At 42.8% G+C, this 20,567-nt stretch overlaps 1 protein-coding gene across 1 annotated transcript; it reads left to right on the forward strand.

The window, feature by feature from the left end:
- Window positions 1-10,027: 10,027 nt before the first annotated feature.
- On the forward strand, window positions 10,028-11,836 carry LOC139372503 (helix-loop-helix protein 2-like). Its single transcript, XM_071112229.1, has 2 exons — window positions 10,028-10,565; window positions 11,313-11,836. The coding sequence occupies exon 2, from the start codon at window positions 11,341-11,343 to the stop codon at window positions 11,722-11,724; it is 384 nt and encodes a 127-aa protein (XP_070968330.1). The 5' UTR covers window positions 10,028-10,565; window positions 11,313-11,340; the 3' UTR covers window positions 11,725-11,836.
- Window positions 11,837-20,567: the final 8,731 nt, after the last annotated feature.

Genomic DNA, 20,567 nt, shown 5'->3' on the forward strand with positions numbered 1-20,567 from the left:
GTGTGTGTACACCCCCAAGCAGTGGTGTACGCACACAAGTCTCCTACGGCCATCGCCAGTATAGCCAGTGCCTGACATATGCACGGTCTTCCCAGCTCAGCACGGCCCATCTGATACACCCCTCTGGTTTATTGATCCTCTTCATTGCAGGAGAACGAGATGCAGACAGCATCCTCCCGGCTGAGCCAGACCAGCCATAATCATGATCTAATGTCCTGCTTCTCTGCTCAATAGCTGATCTCTGTATCATGGTATAAATCTGATGCTAACCTCATGATTGTCTTTATTGTGTGACTGTTTTCATATCATGTTGTATTGACGCTGTCCACAGCCCGTGGATATTCAATACATAAAGGCTTTATGTCCTTTTTGACACATTTACGCTGGTGATGTGGAATAGAAGGAATGGTCAGTAGTCATTGTTCTCAATATGTTATGTGTTACACTGACACACGCACATTCTTATTACGTGATCACTCATTCTGTTCTTTACCATACAGCAATGTTCCCTGTTCTTCAGAACCAGGACCTTGGACAGCACCCTGCCTGTTCTCATTCAAGAGCCCCCTCAGTCAGCAATGACTTTGACTGCCCACATTGTCCCTGCCTCAGTGTGTGTGTGTGTGTGTGTGTGTGTGTGTGTGTGTGTGTGTGTGCACATTCATGTGTGTGTGTGTGTGTGTGTCTTGGAGTGTTTGTGTGGGCTCCTTGCACATTCCCTCTCTCTCCCCCCCATAACCCTCGTAGCCATGGCAACTGTAATGATCGATTCAACGCCATTTGATGCCAAACCTTTCAAATTTAAAAGATAAATAATTGTAGATGCTGGTGACTGATGTGCAATGTCTCCCTATAAATATAAATAAGAGATAGTGGTAGCTGAAAGAAGTGCTGTTAGTTGAGTAGAATTTGGTTCATTTAGTCACTGGGAGTGACTTGATTTCCATTGTTGACAATGGAGAAAATAACCAGGAGACAAACATGGCATGGATAACATGAACTGGAGAAAATAACCAACAGCATGCCTGTGAAACATGTTATTGGAGAGAGACTCACTCTGGCTCCTTCATACACACACACACACACACACACACACACACACACACACACACACACACACACACACACACACACACACACACACACACACACACACACACACACACACACACACAGATTCTCAGTCACAGGGCCTGTGGGGATTGGGCCTGAGAGAGGGGATATGTCACTTCTACTTTAGTCAAGCAGACAAGAACTTGCATATCTCTTCCTAGTCTGTGTTCAAGATTCAGGCTGTGACATTTGACCATGTTTCTGTATTTCAACTAAGAATGTTTGGTTCTCTTGTTATTTGCAATGAGTTTCAATAACACGGTTTGTGTATTTGTTTGTGCGGGACTTGACGACACACAAACACACACCACAGAAGACGTAAAGTGGCAAAGGAGTGGACAGAAAGAGGAAGGAGAGAAAGAAAGGATGAATGGAGAGAAAGATTATTAGAGGAAAACAGATGGCTCCCAATCACAGTGGTCCTTAGGGACATAGAGGAACAACTCTCCACACCTCAGGCTTACGAGCTGGGTGGGGTACTTAAACATATGTGTGTGTGTGTGTGTGTGTGTGTTTGTGTGTATGTATGTGTGTATGTGTGTGTGTGTATGTGTGTATGTGTGTATGTGTATGTGTGTGTGTGTATGTGTGTGTGTGTAACGGGATTGAACTCCAAATCCTTCATTTCCACTTGCTGCCTGTCATCTGTGTGTGTGTGTGTGTGTGTGTGTGTGTGTGTGTGTGTGTGTGTGTGTGTGTGTGTGTGTGTGTGTGTGTGTGTGTGTGTGTGTGTGTGTGTGTGTGTGTGTGTGTGTGTGTATGTGTGTATGTGTGTGTGTGTGTGTGTGTGTGTAAGACTACTGCTTCAAAGCAATACTGTAAGGGGTTTGTAAGATCTACTATGGTTGTCATATACTCACAGAGGTTTGTCATTTGACGTTATCCGACGTATAATATAATTAAATAGTGTAGTTCAATGTCTCTTAACAAAAACTCACACGTGAAAAAATGCTGCCTTTGACATCATGACATCATGGCTGGTTGTGCTAAGGGAGTAACAGCTATAAAATTAGCTTTCAAGATAAACTCAGACACATCACACTTCCACACACAGATAATGTGTGCATGTGCAGCCATATGAACACGCACACACACACACAGGTCGCACACCCACACACACACACACACACACACACTCACACACAGATGACAGGCAGCGAGTGGAAATGAAGGATTTGGAGTTCAATCCCGTTACATTATGCAGCAGATGGCGTCCAGGCCGAGCCCGGCCAGGCCTCTCCCAGGGGTACACCCAGGAGAGAAGGGAGGATATGGGGAGGAGAGGTGGGTGGGTGGGTGGGGGGTTATGTGAAGAGGGGTGAGGGACAAAGCTGCTCTCTCTCTCTTTAATGCACACATCTATTTATTTTCCTCTCTCTGTGCTTCTCTCTGTTCTCTGGGTTAGTGTATGGGACAGTGCACCCAGGCATTTGTCCCTGGCTCCATGCTCAGGCATACACACCACTGCAACGACCACCACAGCCCTCTCCTCTGCTATGTTCTGTCCTCCACCTCACTCTGCCTCTGCACTCCACCACCCCCACCCCCCCCCCCCCCATCTTCCAGCCCAGCTGGGTCTGCACCTGAGCTCAGCCACAAAGGGCTCCGACCCTGACTGACCTGGCTTTGAGAGGAGGAACGAAGAAAGGTGAGAACTGGAAAAGGAGAGAGAGGAGAAAGAGAGAGAGGAGAGGGAAGGAGAGGCAGAGTGCAAGAGAAAGGAAGAGAGAAAGGAAAGAGAAAGAGGAGAGGGAGAGGGGGAGAGAGGGAGAGAGAGAGCAGGATAGAGGGAGTGAGGCCATTGTAATCATGACACTGTAATGGCTAATGGTTTTCACACTACGTTGTTATATTTATGGTCATTCCCGCTTGGCGGTTGATTAGCTCAGTGTCGCTTATTATTGGGCTCGCCATTCAACACACACACACACACAGCGGCCTGTATGCCCCCGGATTTTGCCCAAGGCACTTTTTGTTTTGTATTTTTGAATTAATTGAGCTGGCACTCAAGTGTTGGTCCAGATGTCGCTGTGACCTGTGGGGATTATTAGAAATCTGTTTCCCAGATCATTTATGTGGACCAGTTCAAGGAACGCTCAGATCTGGACACATCTTTGACTGTGACACTCAAGAAGTTTTAGCAAAAACAGAGAAAACTGATTGCTAATGTAGAGAATCATGGTCTTCTTCCAAAAATGAACTTCATCTACACACCCCGAATATCACCATGTGGTACATTCTGTCTGGTCTCCAATGACCATCATGGATGCCCAGGGGTCACTTGGGGCCCTGCAATCTTCCTGGTTGTGCCAAAAGCACTGTGCACCTTGGCAGGACTCAGAGCCTAATGAACTCATCAGCCAGCTGGAGGGGCTTGGATGAGCTTGGAGGGGCTTGGAGGGGGAAGGTTTAGAGAGGAGCAGAGGAGGGACTTGGAAGGGGACGGTTTAGAGAGTAGCACAAGAGGGACTTGGTAGGGGAAGGTTTAGAGAGGAGCACAGGAGCGACTTGGAAGGGGAAGGTTTAGAGAAAAGCACAGGAGGGACTTGGAAGGGGAAGGTTTAGACAGGAGCACAGGAGGGACTTAGAAGGGGAATGTTTAGAGAGGAGCACAGGAGGGACTTAGAAGGGGAAGGTTTAGAGAGGAGCACAGGAGGGACTTGGAAGGGGAAGGTTTAGAGAGGAGCACAGGAGGGACTTGGAAGGGGAAGGTTTAGAGAGGAGCACAGGAGGGACTTGGAAGGGGAAGGTTTAGAGAGGAGCACATGGGAAGGCCTGGGTGCTGTGTGCCACAACCACAAGAGATGACAGGCCAAGAACGAGGGATGGAGATGGAAGGATGGAATGGAAAAGAAGACGGCACATTGGAGAAGTGAAAGTTGGGAAGATGGGAGGAAAGGATGGACGGAGATGGAGGGAGTACATAAGTGTCTACTGCAGATGTAGAGGAGTGAGGTGGAAAAAGGAGAGAGGAATTATACAAAGAGAACCAGAGAAAGAGTTAAAGAGCGAGATCGAGAGAGAGAGAGAGAGAGAGAGAGAGAGAGAGAGAGAGAGAGAGAGAGAGAGAGAGAGAGAGAGAGAGAGGGCAAAATGGAGAATAAGGAGACTAGATAAGAGGAAGAGAGGAGAAAAAGATGTTAGCACGGGCTACGGCTTTCTGAGAAATCTGACAAGAAGTATTGAAAATTGTAAGTGGGGAACCATGCTGGGCCATTTGGTGACTAATGGGGCTTTTTTCAAGTCTCTACTCTTATGTCACCCTGCCTAGTTATGAAAGCTGAAAATAACTAATCTCTTGTCTTTAGTTTATCCAACAGGTTATATACACATATTCAACATAAAAACACTCAGTCTTTTCCTTGTCGGTCTTTAATTCTCCAATAAAACTTCAATGTCCATATTTCCCCTGTGTACGTATCTGTGTATACAGGGCCTTCAGAAAGTATTCATACCCCTTGAAGTATTTTACATTTTGTTGTGTTACAGCCTGAATTCAAAATGGATTCAATCTATATTTTTCTCACCCATCTACACACAATACGCCATAATGACAAATTGAAAAAATGTTTTAAGAAATCTTGTATAGATAATGAAATACAGAAATATCTCATTTACCAAAGTATCCACACCCCTGAGTCAACACCTTGTAGAAGCACCTTTGGCGGCTATTACAACTGGGTGTCTTTCTGGGTAAGTGTCTAAGAGCTTTGTACACCTGGATGTACAGTATTAGCTCATGATAAAAAATCAAACTATGACAATTTGATTGTTGGTCATTGCTAGACAGCCATTTTTAGGTCTTGCCATAGATTTTCAAGACGATTTAAGTCTAAACTGTAACTTGGCCACTCAGGAGCATTCAATGTAATCCTGATAAGCAACTCCAGTGTATATTTGGCCTTGTGTTTTAGGTTATTGTCCTGCTGAAAGGTTATTTCGTCTCCCATTGTCTGTTGGAAAGCAGACTGAAAAAGGATTTCCTCTAGGATTTAGCCTGTGCTTACAGCTGTATTCAGTTTATTTTCATTTTTTAAAACAACCTAGTCCCTGCCAATGACAAGCATACCTGTAACATGATGCAGCCACCACCATGCTTGAAAATATGAAGAGTTTTTGCAAGAAGTGAATTGCTTTGCCAATTATTTTTGCAGTATTACTTAGATGCCTTGTTGTAAAGGATGCATGCCTTGGAATATTTTTATTCTGTACAGACTTCCTTCTTTTCACTCTGTCATTTAGATTAGTATTGTGGAGTAACTACAATGTTGTTGATCCATCCTCAGTTTTCCCATATCACAACCATCTAACTCTGTAACTATTTTAAAATCCCCATTGGCCTGATGGTGAAATCCCTGAGCAGTTTCCTTCCTCTTCGGCAACTGAGTTAGTAAGGACGCCTGTATCTTTGCAGTGACTGGGTGTATTGATACACCATCCATAGCCTAATTAATAACTTCACCATGCTCAAAGAGCTATTCAGTGTCTGCTTTTTTTTTTTTACACATCTACCAATCAGTGCTCTTCTTTGCGAGGCATTGAAAAAACCTCCCTGGTCTTTGTGGTTGAATATGTGCTAGAAGTTCACTACTCGATTGAGGGACCTTACAGATAATTGTATGTGTGGGGTAAAGAGGTGAGGTAGTCATTCAAAAATCATGTTAAACACTATCATTGAACATGGAATAAGTCCATGCAGCTTATTATGCGATTTGTAAAGCAAATGATTAACTCCTGAACATAAATAAGCTTGCCATAACAAAGGAGTTGAATGCTTATTGACTCAAAACATTTCAGCTTTAAATGTTTTATTAATTTCTAAAATGTTCCACAAAAATACCACTTTGATATTATGGGGTATTGTGTGTAGATCAGTGGCACAAAATCTCATCCTATTTTAAATTCAGGCTGTAACACAACAAAATGTGGGAAAATGTAAAGGGGTGTGAATACTTTCTGAAGACACTGTATGTGTGTATATGTGTGTATATGTGTGTATACGTGTGTATATGTGTGTATATGTGTGTATATGTGTGTATATGTGTGTGTGTATCCATGAGAAGACCTTTGTGTCCATATGTGTCTCCATGCCTCTGTACGGCGCGCCGGCGTCCTGCTGGGAACACCAGATGGTGCAGAGGTCTGCCATGGCGATGGCCACATTCTCACATGGGAGCCCTGGCTCCGGCTCCCACACCTCCTGTTCAACACAGTCCCCCCCCCCCCCCCCCCCTAACAGACTTCCCCACAGCCAGAGTCCACCCTGCCGACGCTACACAGCTACGCTACACAGCACCAAGAGCATGACACACAGCAACACAAGGACAGCTCCTTAATGGGCTCACTGTGCCAACGGTTCCCTCCGTTCCCATCTGACATGTGTGCTTTGGTGTTTGTGTGGGTAGATGCAAACGTAGTGTCGTTGAGTTATTCCCCAGGAAATGATGGCGACTTTTCTTTTCAATCCACCTTGGAGGTCCTTGTTGGGAGCAACACAAATATTTTGTGATTAGAGGATAGTTTTGGCGACTTGCATTAAAGGGAAAATCCACTCAAAAATGATATTTTGGTATTGTTTTGCATCACCGTGGCCTTGTGGCCGGCGACACTTTGATTCTTGAAAGTCCAATATCTTGATAACTTGACTGCTGACATGCAAAACATTTAGGGACTGTATCAACAGTGGACTACTGGAGAAAAAAAAACATAAGATTTGACCTTTGACATGTGACAATCAACAAAATAACAGAAAGTTGACATCAATCTAAACACAAAACAGCTTCTGTCTAGACAGGTCTTGAAGTTGAGTGACACACTGACTGATGGCCAACTGGCCCAGACAGACTGGACTGAGCTGAGGGTTGGTCACAATGTCCTCTGTCTCTATCTGCAGAGTGTCCTCCCAAACAGCCCCCTGTGGCACCACATCTCCTGAGACAACACAACCCCATAAACCTCCTGACAAAGTGACTAATCCCTCCCATTTCACCGCTTGCTCCGTCTCACTGGGCCCAGGAACATCGCCGGGAAGGGTCTGTGCGTGTGTGTGTGTGTGTGTGTGTGTGTGTGTGTGTGTGTGTGTGTGTGTGTGTGTGTGTGTGTGTGTGTGTGTGCGTGCGTGCGTGCGTGCGTGTGTGTGTGCGTGCGTGCGTGCGTGTGTGTGTGTGTGTGTGTGTTTGTGTAAAACTACTGCTTCAAAGCAATACTGTAAGAGGTTTGTGTGTCTTCCGACAGGTTTGGACAGGAGAATGGGTGTCAGAAGAGATTGAGAGAGGGCTGAGAATGGGGCTTATTCAAGAGGGTAAATTTCTATCGTCACAGGACGTTCCGATGGTAATGTACAGTACTGTGTACAACAGACATCACCTTTCTACATTACAGTATATTACCTTTCTTTCTGTAATGTTCTAATAGATGAAGAATACATCACTGAAGATTATTTTGAGGATAAACCAGTCATCTTCCCAAGTCAGTACATCATCTGTGCATTAATTGCCACATCCTTGGGGCAGCCTGTATCTGTGGCTTGGACAGGGGCCTAGGGGGTCCAAGGGGTCCGGGGACCACAGACCGCCACGCTGGTCTTTGGAGCAATTACAGCAGCTCACTGCACTGCCGCTGTCAGACTGCCTCTGTCCTCTACCCCCTGACATGTCTCCTATAGCCCCACGACCCCTCGCCATACATACCCCCCGCTGCCACTCTCTCTGTGTCACATCTCCTGTCTATCATCCCCTCCACACACACACACACACACACACAGTCACACACACACGTGTGCAGACACACACACTATACCGGCCCTGTTAACATAGATCTGTTCCTCCTGGCACTGTAGCCAATGCCCGTATGTGTGTGTGTGTGTGTGTGTGTGTGTGTGTGTGTGTGTGCGCGTGCGTGTGTGCATGTGTGTGTGTGTGTGTGTGTGTGGCTCCAGGCCACAGCGAGTCAGCCGTGGTCCCCTCATCCTTTTAATCACCTCGTTAGGCGCAGTCAGTCACAACACTCTCTGGTCACCGGCTCTCTTCAGGACCCCTGGCCTCCTGACCCAGTCCTGGTGGTACCACTGGAGGACAGGAGGAGATGAGAGGAGCAGAGGAGAGGAGGAGAGGAGAGGAGGAGAGGAGGAGAGTAGGAGAGGGGAGCTGGAGATGAGAGGAGCAGAGGAGAGGAGAGGAGGAGAGGGGAGGAGAGTATGAGAGGGGAGGAGGAGAAGAGAAGAAAAGAGAAGATGAGGAGGAGTGTGAGACAGGATCTATTATCTTCAACCAGCAACACAGAGAGAGTCTGGTCAGACTGGCACTGCCTGGTAATGCCCACAGGCCCCCTTAAACCAATAACTGGGACCCTGCCTGGCCCTGCAGCTCTAGGCATGACTGTTCTGTACGATGTCCACTCACTGATAACTGTTATCTGTTGTATTAGCCCCTCCATCCTGTATGATGTCCACTCACTGATAACTGTTATCTGTTGTATTAGCCCCTCCATCCTGTATGATGTCCACTCACTGATAACTGTTATCTGTTGTATCAGCTCCTCCATCCTGTATGATGTCCACTCACTGATAACTGTTATCTGTTGTATCAGCCCCTCCATCCTGCACGATGTCCACTCACTGATAACTGTTATCTGTTGTATCAGCCCCTCCATCCTGTATGATGTCCACTCACTGATAACTGTTATCTGTTGTATCAGCCCCTCCATCCTGTATGATGTCCACTCACTGATAACTGTTATCTGTTGTATTAGCCCCTCCATCCTGTACGATGTCCACTCACTGATAACTGTTATCTGTTGTATTAGCCCCTCCATCCTGTACGATGTCCACTCACTGATAACTGTTATCTGTTGTATCAGCTCTTCCATCCTTCTGATCCTGTTGACACAAGAGATGATGTGAGGTCATCTTCACTGTGACAGTGTATTGATCCCTTCTATAGTAGGACTTCACTTGTGTTGATTTTGTAGGTGGTCATCAGTGGGTTTTATTCTGGCAGGCAGTCATCCTCTTATAACATTGATTGTTTGACAACTGTGTTTGACTATTGATAGTTTTCTTTTCTATAATAATCATGTCAAAATACATTTAACCAAAACCAAAAACGAAAAGAAAAAGAGCAGGATGAGCTGTAGATCTAGTATGTCTATATGCCTCCGTCTGATGTTGAAGGGAAACTGTAGACCGTTCCATCTGCCGACACCAGAGGGGCGATGTTACAATCTGGGTTCTATGTCTATGACTGGAATAGAGGTGGCCCTGTCTTTCATAGTATAACAGTCTAATGGTCAGAAATCGGACTTGAGTTGTCGAAATAAAAACCGAGTTGGAAATATGGACCAAATAGCAACAAATTGATTTTATGAATTCATGTTAGACTTCTAATGAAGAACCTCTTGCTCTGAACGTCACGTTTTCTTAGCATGTTTCAACCTCAATGTATTATAATTATTTAAGGCCTAATAGCCTAATAATTAGTTTCAGTCTCGAAGTGAAATAACTGGCCTAATAAATCACCTTTTATAATGTGAACCAACCTTACTGGTTGTTTCAATAAAATCGATTTTTTTTCCGTTGATTTGCTTATATATTCATTTAATTAAAAATAGGCAGATTTTTACTTTTTATTGTATAGTTCAGAATTTGAATTAATCTGGAGAAAAAAAATCTAAATGTTTAAAGTCCTTATTATCCATTATCGTACTCATCTCTGGTTCCTCTTTGCCCACTATCCCCAGAGGGACTACTGGAGGGCTGAGGGGCGTGAGTAGAGAGAGGGAGGTGAGAGGGAGTGGGCGGTGTTAGACAATACCATTCCTCAAATATATTCCATCCCTCCGTTTCTCAAGTAAGCCTTTATTAGTTGGGATCGTTTGGATCTTATCTCTCATATAAGCCGCGTGCTGGACCCGAGAACGTTCGGAAAACACAGAAGTGGAAAAGAAGGGATTATCTTTCGGCTTTTCAATGCACTGACTGTTGGCACACGGTGCACAAGGGCCTTTCTTATCACGGTCATCTCCATCAAGAAGAACGGACAAATATCTGCACTTTCAGCGAGATCTTATCGACACAACAATCTATTGTTTCCAGCTGGGTGTTCACAAGGCACAAGATTTTTATCTTCAGAAATATTTACCACATAATCGTTAACTATACTATCAACTATACTATCATCTTCCCAACGAAGTGATATACCACAACTTGAAATTAGATGGTTCTGAGATAAACAACATTTTATGTTTGATTCGACTGTTCAAAATCTCAAAAAGTAAAAAGCAATTAATTGCATAAGGCTGTCAACAGTAGGCTATAATTCCTGTCATGAATTGGACTAAATAAGATGGTTTGTGAAAAAAAACAAAGGGAAGCACAGAGTTAATTTGGAGTTGGAGTTTACTCCAACAGCGATCAAGAATCATCAGACAGTTGTGTCTCTCAACTGTTTGTCAAGGTAAGTGTCCAATTAACGAGTAGGCCTAAGAAAAAAGAAAAAACATGTCTATGAGGTACTGACCGTTTCTTTATTAGGCCTGTATTACATATTTACAACAAAGTACACAGCTCGTATTTATCCATTGCATTGTTGATACAACAACATTTTGTGTGGCCCAATTCAATGTCCAGCAGATGTCAACAATTGTATCCTTCTTTCAATGTTGTTCCATCCTGTCAAGTCATACTGCTCGAAGCCAAGCAGATGTGTTCATCTCACTGTGACAGATGGACGACTTTGAATATGGAATATGTTAATTTGAATAGCATGGTTTCTCTCAATATTTACCACAATTTGCTTTAATATTCTGAAAAATGCTATGTTTGCTGCAAAACAAATCATAAGAACTGACACATAAGTGAAAATGGCCTATATTTAATATTTAATGCTCTATAACAAAAATCATTGTATAATAAATTATGCATTGGAAAAAATAGAAGTACAAAAACCTATTACAGTTTACAGTATTCCCATCACTGTCTGTTGCTTTTGCAATTTCCATTAAGACTATCACATTTCTAAATATTCGGCTCTTGATCTCAAATGATCAATTTTATGATTATGGTCTGCCTATGATCTACCCCCTGTGACAGGTCATAGCAAGACATCTATGCAAAAACGACTCCCAATCATAATATTGAAGGAAAAAGTATTATTGCGTTCACAACATTATACTAAATTAATCAATAATATCTCTCTCTCCAGCTCTTTTTGGATACGAACTGAAAAACATATGAAAAGACTGAAAATGATGCTGAGTCCAGACCAAGCTGATTCCGACCTCGGATGGGGACAATCCGACGCAGAGTCGGTGCTCAACGACCTCAAGGTCGGGTGCCTGTCCGACGAACCGATGGAGGGGGAGGGGAAGACGAGGTCGCTGGCCCAACCGACCCTCAGCAGGGAGGAGAAGAGACGGAGGAGACGTGCGACGGCCAAGTACCGCTCGGCCCACGCCACGCGCGAGAGGATCCGCGTGGAAGCGTTCAATGTGGCCTTCGCTGAACTGAGAAAGTTGCTGCCAACCCTTCCCCCTGACAAGAAACTCTCCAAGATCGAGATCCTCAGACTTGCAATATGCTATATCTCCTATCTCAATCACGTTCTGGATGTCTAGTTGAAATTAGTGAGTTACATTTTCAAATGGGAGAATTGGACAAGGAGAATGGAGGGACCAGAAAGAAATATGGGTGACATCATGTCACTTATGAAATCGGGGATACATGAAAGTTGCCAGAAAGTACAAAAAAAGAGAGGGGAGGAAGGGGGGGGGGGGGGGGAGGAGTCTGCAGCCTACAGCCTACTTATCCATGATTTTGAAGAAAATGCCTGTTTGATATTGCGTTTTGGTGAGGCTGGGTAACCCAGATGAACGAAAGGATGGATGTAAACGGAATGATATAGCTGCTTTATAGACATAGCATAGTTGATGTTTCCATAAAGGAGAACAAGTTCAAATGCATTAATGCATTAGTGCCACTTATGACGCGTACAATTGTGACCTTCATCATTGTTATTTAAGTTTATGGAATTATTTATTTAAATGTGTTAATATTGAAGGTTCTCTTATTTATTTATGTTTATAATAGACAAACGTATTTTATATACATGTCCATTGTTTGTATCATTGTATACATGTATATTTTAGGCTGTGATGATGAACTTCGAAAATTATGTTGTTGCTCTTCAAATGGCACTTTCTGTTTTTGTATTATACGTTTTTTTTATTTTATTGAATTAGTACGTTAAGTGTAATATACTTTCATTCATGTCATGTCTATTGTCTATCAGGCAACGATAAGCACTTAATCATGTTGGGTTAAGTAAACTCATAAAACGTCAAACTTCGTTTAGTTCCCTTAAGTGTAAAGGGGAAGGAAGTTAATCAAAACTGAACAATACACTTCGACTAACCGGATATAAAAAGCAAAAATCTAATTGAATGACATCGTTTGTGTTGATATCACTTTACAATTCAGAGGCAAACCTCTTTTGCTGTGACCAAAAATCATTTCAAAATATTCTGATTTCTATTAAATGTTTTTATTTCCTTAAAAGCTAGAGGTGTTTATTTATATATATGTCTCTGCTTTGTATCTCAAAAAACATAATAAGTAATTTTATAGCGAAGAAAAACATATCTTCTATCCAAAGATTTTTTGTCTCTTCAGGGTTGTGTACTTGTTGCTTTATGCAGATATTTTGTAGTAGAGTTATTGTGACAGCTGATTTTTAAGGAACGCATTTTTTATATTTTCCGGTGGTGTTTTTTGATTAAAAAAGGGAAAGAAATACATGGTATTGAGACTTTTCTGTTTTAATTGACATTTTATTGAGACTAAAACTGAGAATAATTACTTGGGAATCTCCTTTCCAAAAATAGTCACACAATGTTGAAATTAGTCGGCCAGTTGCTCAGGGGGGAAAATCCCTTGCATAATGATTGGAGTAATATGAATGAAATGGACAGTGCAGTGGCCTTGATAAAAAAAAAATGATTTTAATATTTAAACAGCAGCTGTCATCCTGGAGGAAAAGCACGATGGTAGCCTAGCCTATTACACTTCCGAAATTATCTTGATTGACGGGCCTCTATATCTTTCATCCCCCCCAAACCCCCCCCCCCCCCCCCCCTCCAAATTCGAATGATAGGCATATACAGTATTATTAAATGACGTCGGTGTGAGCCTATATCCCGCTGCTTTGAAACTGTTTACACACACACGATGTAGGTAGTGGTCAAGCAAGCAAAGAGAGCATAGCCTATATGTGATTTTTTTCTCTCCTGTGCATGTATTCTGTGCTGCTCCTCGCTAGCTCCTGGCTGAAAGGCGCTCTCCCCAGAGAGGGGGCAGGTGTTACTCCAGACGAGCCAAGACAACCAAATTACTGGCCGTCTGGCACCTCCCGTGGGAAAGAGAGAGGGAGAGGGGATGGAGGAGAGATGGAAATTTATGAGCGAGCAAGCACATTCATGTAATATTGCCAAATATGAGCAAGGATCCAAATCTTTGTATTTATTTCTGATGTATTGCCATCAATTCTGCTAAGGATTGTGGTCTAATAATGTAGGCCAATGCATTAGCTTAAGCTAGCGCAATTACATTATTTAGGTTAGGTCACACATGGTGTTTTTGCGCTTAAATCGGATAATATGTACTAAACAAACGAATAAAGGAATATACAAAAGTAAATAAATATCTGTGATATGAACATTAAATATGTATGTTGACAACCCCTAGGCGATTTGTACGAGAATAATTCGTTGAGGTGAGCGGGGGGGGGGGGGATCTCTTTGGTCAATATTATTAACAGTGACGAGGTGAAAACGAATGGAGAATTTTGTGCAAGTCAGTGGGCACCTTACATAATTTCGATGCTATATGATTTACTTGCATTATGAACACCTTTAAGATTAGAGATGTTTTCTGATTATTAATTCACAATAAACTAAAACAGAGAAATTACATGTAGGCCTAGCCCTTATTCATTACCCCAATTCTATTACATTACATTGAACCAACCACTGGACGGACGTCCACTTCAGCCTTGTGACGAACATGTCCAGACGCTCAAGCGCGTCCTAAATGCTCTGTCTAAACGCGAATACCACTGGCACGCTGTACAGTTTCGGAAACATTTTAAACAAAACTTTTATGTAAGCTAGAAATAATTTTCAATTACAAAATATACACTTACTGTATGCAGTTTAGGAAACTTGCACCCGACCACACTTCCAGCCCTCCAATTTCTGCTTCGAATGTCTGCAATGGAGCATAAATGGGGAGGAAGTTTCCTACCTTGGCTGGGGCTGTGCAACTTTCTAAACTGCGTATTTGAAATATTATTTCTCCCTGATGTGAAAGTTATGTATTGCAAGCGAGAATTATTACTGTTTCTTAACGTTAAAACAGAGCTTTGGGATTGGAGTTCATTGATCCAGCTGTGGTCCATACATTCAATTGAGAACTCATAGGTATACCCCCTTTGATTGTGTCATGTTCTGATTTATTGTTCACATTTATTGCCCATTTTACAGAGTTCCAATACATATGAAGTGTATTCCATAAGCATTTTCCTCTGATGGTAAGAACATTATCCTTTCTCCTCTCACTTGTGTTAACACCTCCTGGTTACCTTTGTACCATGTGACCAGTGACCACATAACCCCAATGTGAGAATGCCCCTAGTGTACAAAACAACAACATCCCTGTACAGACAACATATACACATCACATGAAATGAGCACATAAGAAGGCCAAAATGGCTCCTACAACACCATGGCAGACTCATTAATAACCTGCATAGGCTCATTCATGAATGGTTGGAGGCATCTCCAAATTGGTTTAGAGCAGGTGTGTCACATGTACTGATGACCCATAAACCCTATGATCTCTCTCTCTCAGGGCATCTATGGAACCAAGGGAAATGTCAAAGGGAAGATCTCAATTCCATACCTCCTAACGTCCTCTCTCATCTCCTTCTGGAAGACCTTCTCCTCCAATGGCTTTTGAGAAGGAGACGAGGTAAGAGGAGAAAGGATGCCAGGAGTATGCAATTTAAATCTTCCCAAAGGCCATTTACATGGGCAACTTGACGTAAAGCACCACACTGTATACTGGGATCGTGGACCTTTGAGACAGAGAAATAAAACAGCCTGGTCCCTTCCCATCATGCCTCACTTCCTCCTCCAACATCTCCTCCTCTTCCTCCTCTTCTTCCTCCTCCTCATCCACGTCCTTGTCACTATCCTCAGGTGGCTGCTGTAATAAGGGGTGGTGGGGCCTTGCTTCGTATGTCTTTATCTGAGGAGAAGTGAGGGAAATGGGTTTTTGTCATGTCCAAGGTCTCTCCTAGTCTTGTAATCAGAAAGGCTCTATACTTGCAGAAAGATGTCCTTCGAATACAGTATGTCTGTCTGTCAGTCAGTCAAAGCTTCTTATACAATTGGCCCTTTATCATTTCTCTAATTGCTTTCTCCTACATTTGACCTCATATAAACCAGCCTTCCTTGGATTACTAATTCAATTGCTGGTAGACTATTAAACAGTTACTTGAATGAATCCCTCTTGTTGTTTCTTTAGCAACATTAACATTCTCTAAATGGTATTTAATTCAACATACTGTGTTCAATTTGGATTGGCCCTTGTACAATGGAGAGTATTTCATACTATACATGCTTTAGATTGCCATAGTCTCCCAACAGAGATATTTCACATAGTGAATATATTCTCTTCAACCCCAGATAGTAAACCAACCAGCATCATTCTGGCCAACCTTAGCCTCAGACTCCTGTTCAAGCTTATTACGTAGACAGTCCATCTGTACTTGCATAAACTGTAAGACCATTTGTGTTCCCTTCCCCATCCCAAAAGGTTCTGTTGCACCGCCATCGGTCCCCTTCAATTTATTCTTTACAAACTCATGAGAGGGGAGAACCCAACAGACAGGCAGACAGACAGCCACGGCCCAAACCGCTGTGGGCAGTGAACAGACTGCGAGTGTGACCGGTGCATATGTGTTTGTGTGTGAGAAAGAGCCCTATTGCTTCCCCCTTTTCACCGTGGATTATGTCATGGCGGAGGCCTACAAGTGACCATATGTCAGGAAGTGTGCAGACGGCCTGGGATGACTATGACCATTATCAACATTTGGCCGTCCTCTCCCGTTCATCATTCAGGTAGACTCCTTTAAAGCCTGGAGTAGAAGACACACACATTCTTTCATTCTAAGGGGCTTGATAGCTTTGTGTGAATTTGCTAGGGACAAAAAAATATGACAACAAACAGCCATATGTTCCCTGTGTGAGGAATAGAGGAACAGCATTTGAGGGTTTTGTACCTCTGTTTTTTTTATCCTTTACCTTTTTTCTCTCCACTCTGGATATTGTAACAATTATCAATGTTCAATGCACCCCCCCTCCCCCCATCCTCCACCTCCACTCCTGCTTCCTCCTTTCCTCTTCTCGACCATCCCCATCAGAGGTGTGTGTTGTGAAGTGTGTGTGGGTCCTTTTAAGCAGCGAGCAGCACACAGCAGGACAAAGGCAGGTCCATGTGTTGAAATGCGACCCACGGGATGGGACGCATTATCCCTGCGCACTTCACCAGCAGGGTCCCAGGGCTCGAGCTGGCTCGTGGCCCTTTGTCTCCAAACAGATGGAAACGGGCAGAGAGGCGAAGAGGAGAGGAGGAGGAGAGACACGGGAAGAGATGAATGGAAACGGGGAGGGTGAAAAAAAAGCGAGTCAGTCTGTTCTCATTAACTCTGGGTATTGAAGGCGTCGCGGACCTCACAATGCGTCAGCAGCCCTGGATGGTCCCGCTGTCATTCAGACTCACGCTCCTACCATCTGTACAGTGGACATGTCATAAGGTGTGTGTGCAATGCATACATTATCCAATACTACACGTCCCAATCTGGCACGTTAATATGCCACATTCATGAGCTTTGAATTTGTTTACGATTTGTTTTCCAATTGTTGTGTATTTGATGTTTCCAGCTTGAAAAGGATAAACAATACTTTGATTATTTCTGACCACGAATAAAGCTTTTTCAGTCCTGGTGGTGCATCTGAGGCCTTTGAAATATAAATGTGAAATGTTCAATCTAAAATGACATGGAGGATCGAAAAACGAGAGAGAAAAAAACTTGAAAAGCATAGATGTATCTCATTATAAATTTTCTTGCTCTTGCCCGCACACATGCACAGACCAATAAAAAAGGAGCACAACCATTTTTCACGTTTTGATGGTTCAGCAGGCAAACTAAATTCAAAATACGCAAATACAAATAATTTGTCACACACACTGAATGACATTGCAGTGAGAATATCTCATTTAGGTAAAAGACGATTTGGAGAATCCAAGTCAGCCCAAATAACATCCTTGTTGATGTGTGTTTGTGTGTGTGTGTGTGTGTGGTCTCATAAGCTGCATCTCTTTTCACTTCGTCTTCATTTTACATGCTTTAATTTCTCTTTTTTCTTTTTACCAAAATCCCTAAACTCATAAACTGTGTGTCTTCGGGGAGTGATCCATCCATCTTCCGGACACTAAATTTAATGATCTCATGGGCCCACCTTGCATGCTCAATAGAGACCATCTGCACGCGACGCTTACCTTCATGAATAAAAGCAAAATCTGATAGTGAGTGCTGTGACTCACACCACACGCGTGCCTAGTTAAATGTGAGAGCTTGCCTCGCACACCCATAGAACTGTCTAATCAGATTCACTGCTTTCACTCAAAATGATTGATTGGTGAGGGGACGGGTCTCTTTTGTCAACTTGTGCTGTCCTATTTAATGAAGTAATGCTTACTTGAGAACATCAAGAAAATGTTGTTTTGCAAACTTGCAATGATAATAAATAGCCAATATAGCTTGTTCTTGTTGCTGTTAGCCAGTGTTTCGAATTAGCTGAAGATGGTCTGTAGGATTATTTTTTTAAATTCAAAAACATTGCAAAATATGACACAAAAAATATGTTGATTATCAGTGTAAAACTAAAGTAAAACAAACTATTCAATTGTAAAGGTCATGTTATTTATCCATCCTTGCCGGCATAAAACGAAAACATTATCTCAAACCCCAATATATTTGAAAAACAACAACATAACGTGGTCTCGGTATCCCAATGGCAATTCACAATAGCACAACAGCTTGTGCAGTGCTGCACGTTATACTGTAATGAAACTGTACTACTCTTATATGGCCAGAGCGGGGCGCACTAACCTTAAAATCTGAGAAAACCCAATGCTCAATTTAATGTTCTGTTATAATGAGGTGTCCAGGCTATTGACCAAACATGTCATATGGTCTCAGGGATTGACCTTGACTAATATGCGGCAGGTAGCCTAGTGGTTACGATCTTTGGTCCAATAACTGATAGGTCGCTGGTTTAAATCCCAGAACCAACTAGGTGAAAAATCTGTCTGTACTCTTGAGCAGGGCACTTAACCATGATTTCTCCTGTACATTGCTCTGGATAAGACTGTCTGCTAAATGATGTAACTGTGTGATGAGTGAGTTTTAGGAGCCTATTGGTAGTCTTATGCCTTCTTGTTTTCACCTCATGTTTCTGTCAACATACATGTAAATAACCCTGATGATCCACTTTTATCAACCTCACCATTCATTGAACCTTAGAATGACATTATGTACTTGTCAGTTAAACCTCCTTTCCCCAGCCTCTGTGTTTGCATGGCCCTCAGTGGGGAGGGACAGAAATGAAGGGTCAGGGGGTCATGTCCTGGTCATGACCTTTATTCTCTGCTGAGGGGAGGAGGTATTTTTGGAGGTGGGGGGGCTGAAGAGGCCAAAATACACATGCTGTCATCACATGATGTCATCTCCCTGCTCAGCAGCTTTGTTGTGTTAGATGTTTTAAAATATTTGTATTATAAATGAATAACACACTAAACCCATTTGGAACAGTTCCTAGTATTTCCTGTTCCACGCGTCTGGGTGGGGGAGAGGGGAAACAGTTGAGAATCGATTGGTCTTCAGAGCAGACTCCTTGCCAATGAGGTGCTCTGAGGGTATTTTGCAGACTGACACATCATTGACATCATCTGACCTCGACTGGCATAGAGGCTCTGGAGGTCTGAGGGGGAAAAAAACAAAACATTATTTACATTCCACCTTTAAGAGCCAGTGCTAAAGCTTCACTGAGCTCTTTGTTGTCTTTGACTGACTGGAACCAAGCACCCTGTGTAAGGTTCTGTATTTATTTTCTGAGTCAACCTTGTGTTCTGTTTCTTTGTGTTCTTGAACGTAGCCCTGTCTTTCATTTTTGTTCATTGATTTCACCTGTGTTAGTTACTCACCTGGTCTCATCAGCTCCTTATTTAGTTCAGTTCATTCTGTTTGTGCCTTTGTGAGCTATTGTTCATTTTGACTCTACTAAGCCTTTTCCTAGCTTGTTTGTGAGAACCAGTTATAGCCTTCAGTCCTAGTTTTGATTCACCTGCCTGTTTGCCTACCTGTGTATGACCATTGCCTGCCCGTGACCACGATTCCTGCCTTCTGCGAAGGCAAAATAAACACGTTGCGCACTGCTCGTGAATCTACAACTTGAGTATTCATTACACCCTGCAATATCTCTCTAAGGTCCGATGGACTGCACTGATAAAACAGGATGCTAATCACTCATCTGCTTTGTTCATGTTGCAATGAGATAAACCATGATGGTACTTAAGCAAGAGGATGGCACTTTATATTACAGGATACATTTCATTATTCTAGAATCTATATAATGGGATAAGCCTGGTGAATGCACCGCCCACAACCACAGGGCTCTCCAGAGGGTGGCGCGGTCTGCACAACGCATCACCGGGGGCAAACTACCTGCCCTCCAGGACACCTACAGCATCCTATGTCCCAGGAAGGCCAAAAAGATCATTAAGGACAACAGCCACTGCCTGTTCACCCCGCTACCATCCAGAAGGCGAGGTCAGTACAGGTGCATCAAAGCTGGGACTGAGAGACTGAAAAACAGCTTCTAATCTCAAGGCCATCAGACTATGAAACAGCCATCACTAGCACAGAGAGGCTGCTGCCTACTTTCAGACTTGAAATCATTGGCCACTTTAATAAATGGAACACTAGTCACTTTAATAATGCCACTTTAATGTTTACATATCTTGCATTACTCATCTCATATTTATATACTGTCTTCTATACTATCTACAAACTAAATTGCACAACTATACCGCTCTGTCATTGCTCATCCATATATTTATATATTCTTATTCCATTAATTTACTTACATTTGTGAGTATTAGCTATCTGTTGTGGAATTGTTAGATGTTACTTTTTAGATATTGCTGCACTGTCGGAACTAGACGCACAAGCATTTCGCTACACTGGCAATTAATATCTGCTAACCATGTGAATGTGACCAATAAAATTTGATTTGAATGTTCATATTCAGATGAATAAATTACAGTTAGGCTAAGT

This window comes from Oncorhynchus clarkii, chromosome 18 (genome assembly GCF_045791955.1).
Source record: "Oncorhynchus clarkii lewisi isolate Uvic-CL-2024 chromosome 18, UVic_Ocla_1.0, whole genome shotgun sequence".
In the NCBI taxonomy this organism is placed as follows: domain Eukaryota; kingdom Metazoa; phylum Chordata; class Actinopteri; order Salmoniformes; family Salmonidae; genus Oncorhynchus; species Oncorhynchus clarkii.

Excerpts from the sequence above, each read along its gene's own strand:
- LOC139372503 (XM_071112229.1), top strand. The coding sequence starts at position 11,341 with ATGAAAAGACTGAAAATGATGCTGAGTCCAGACCAAGCTGATTCCGAC.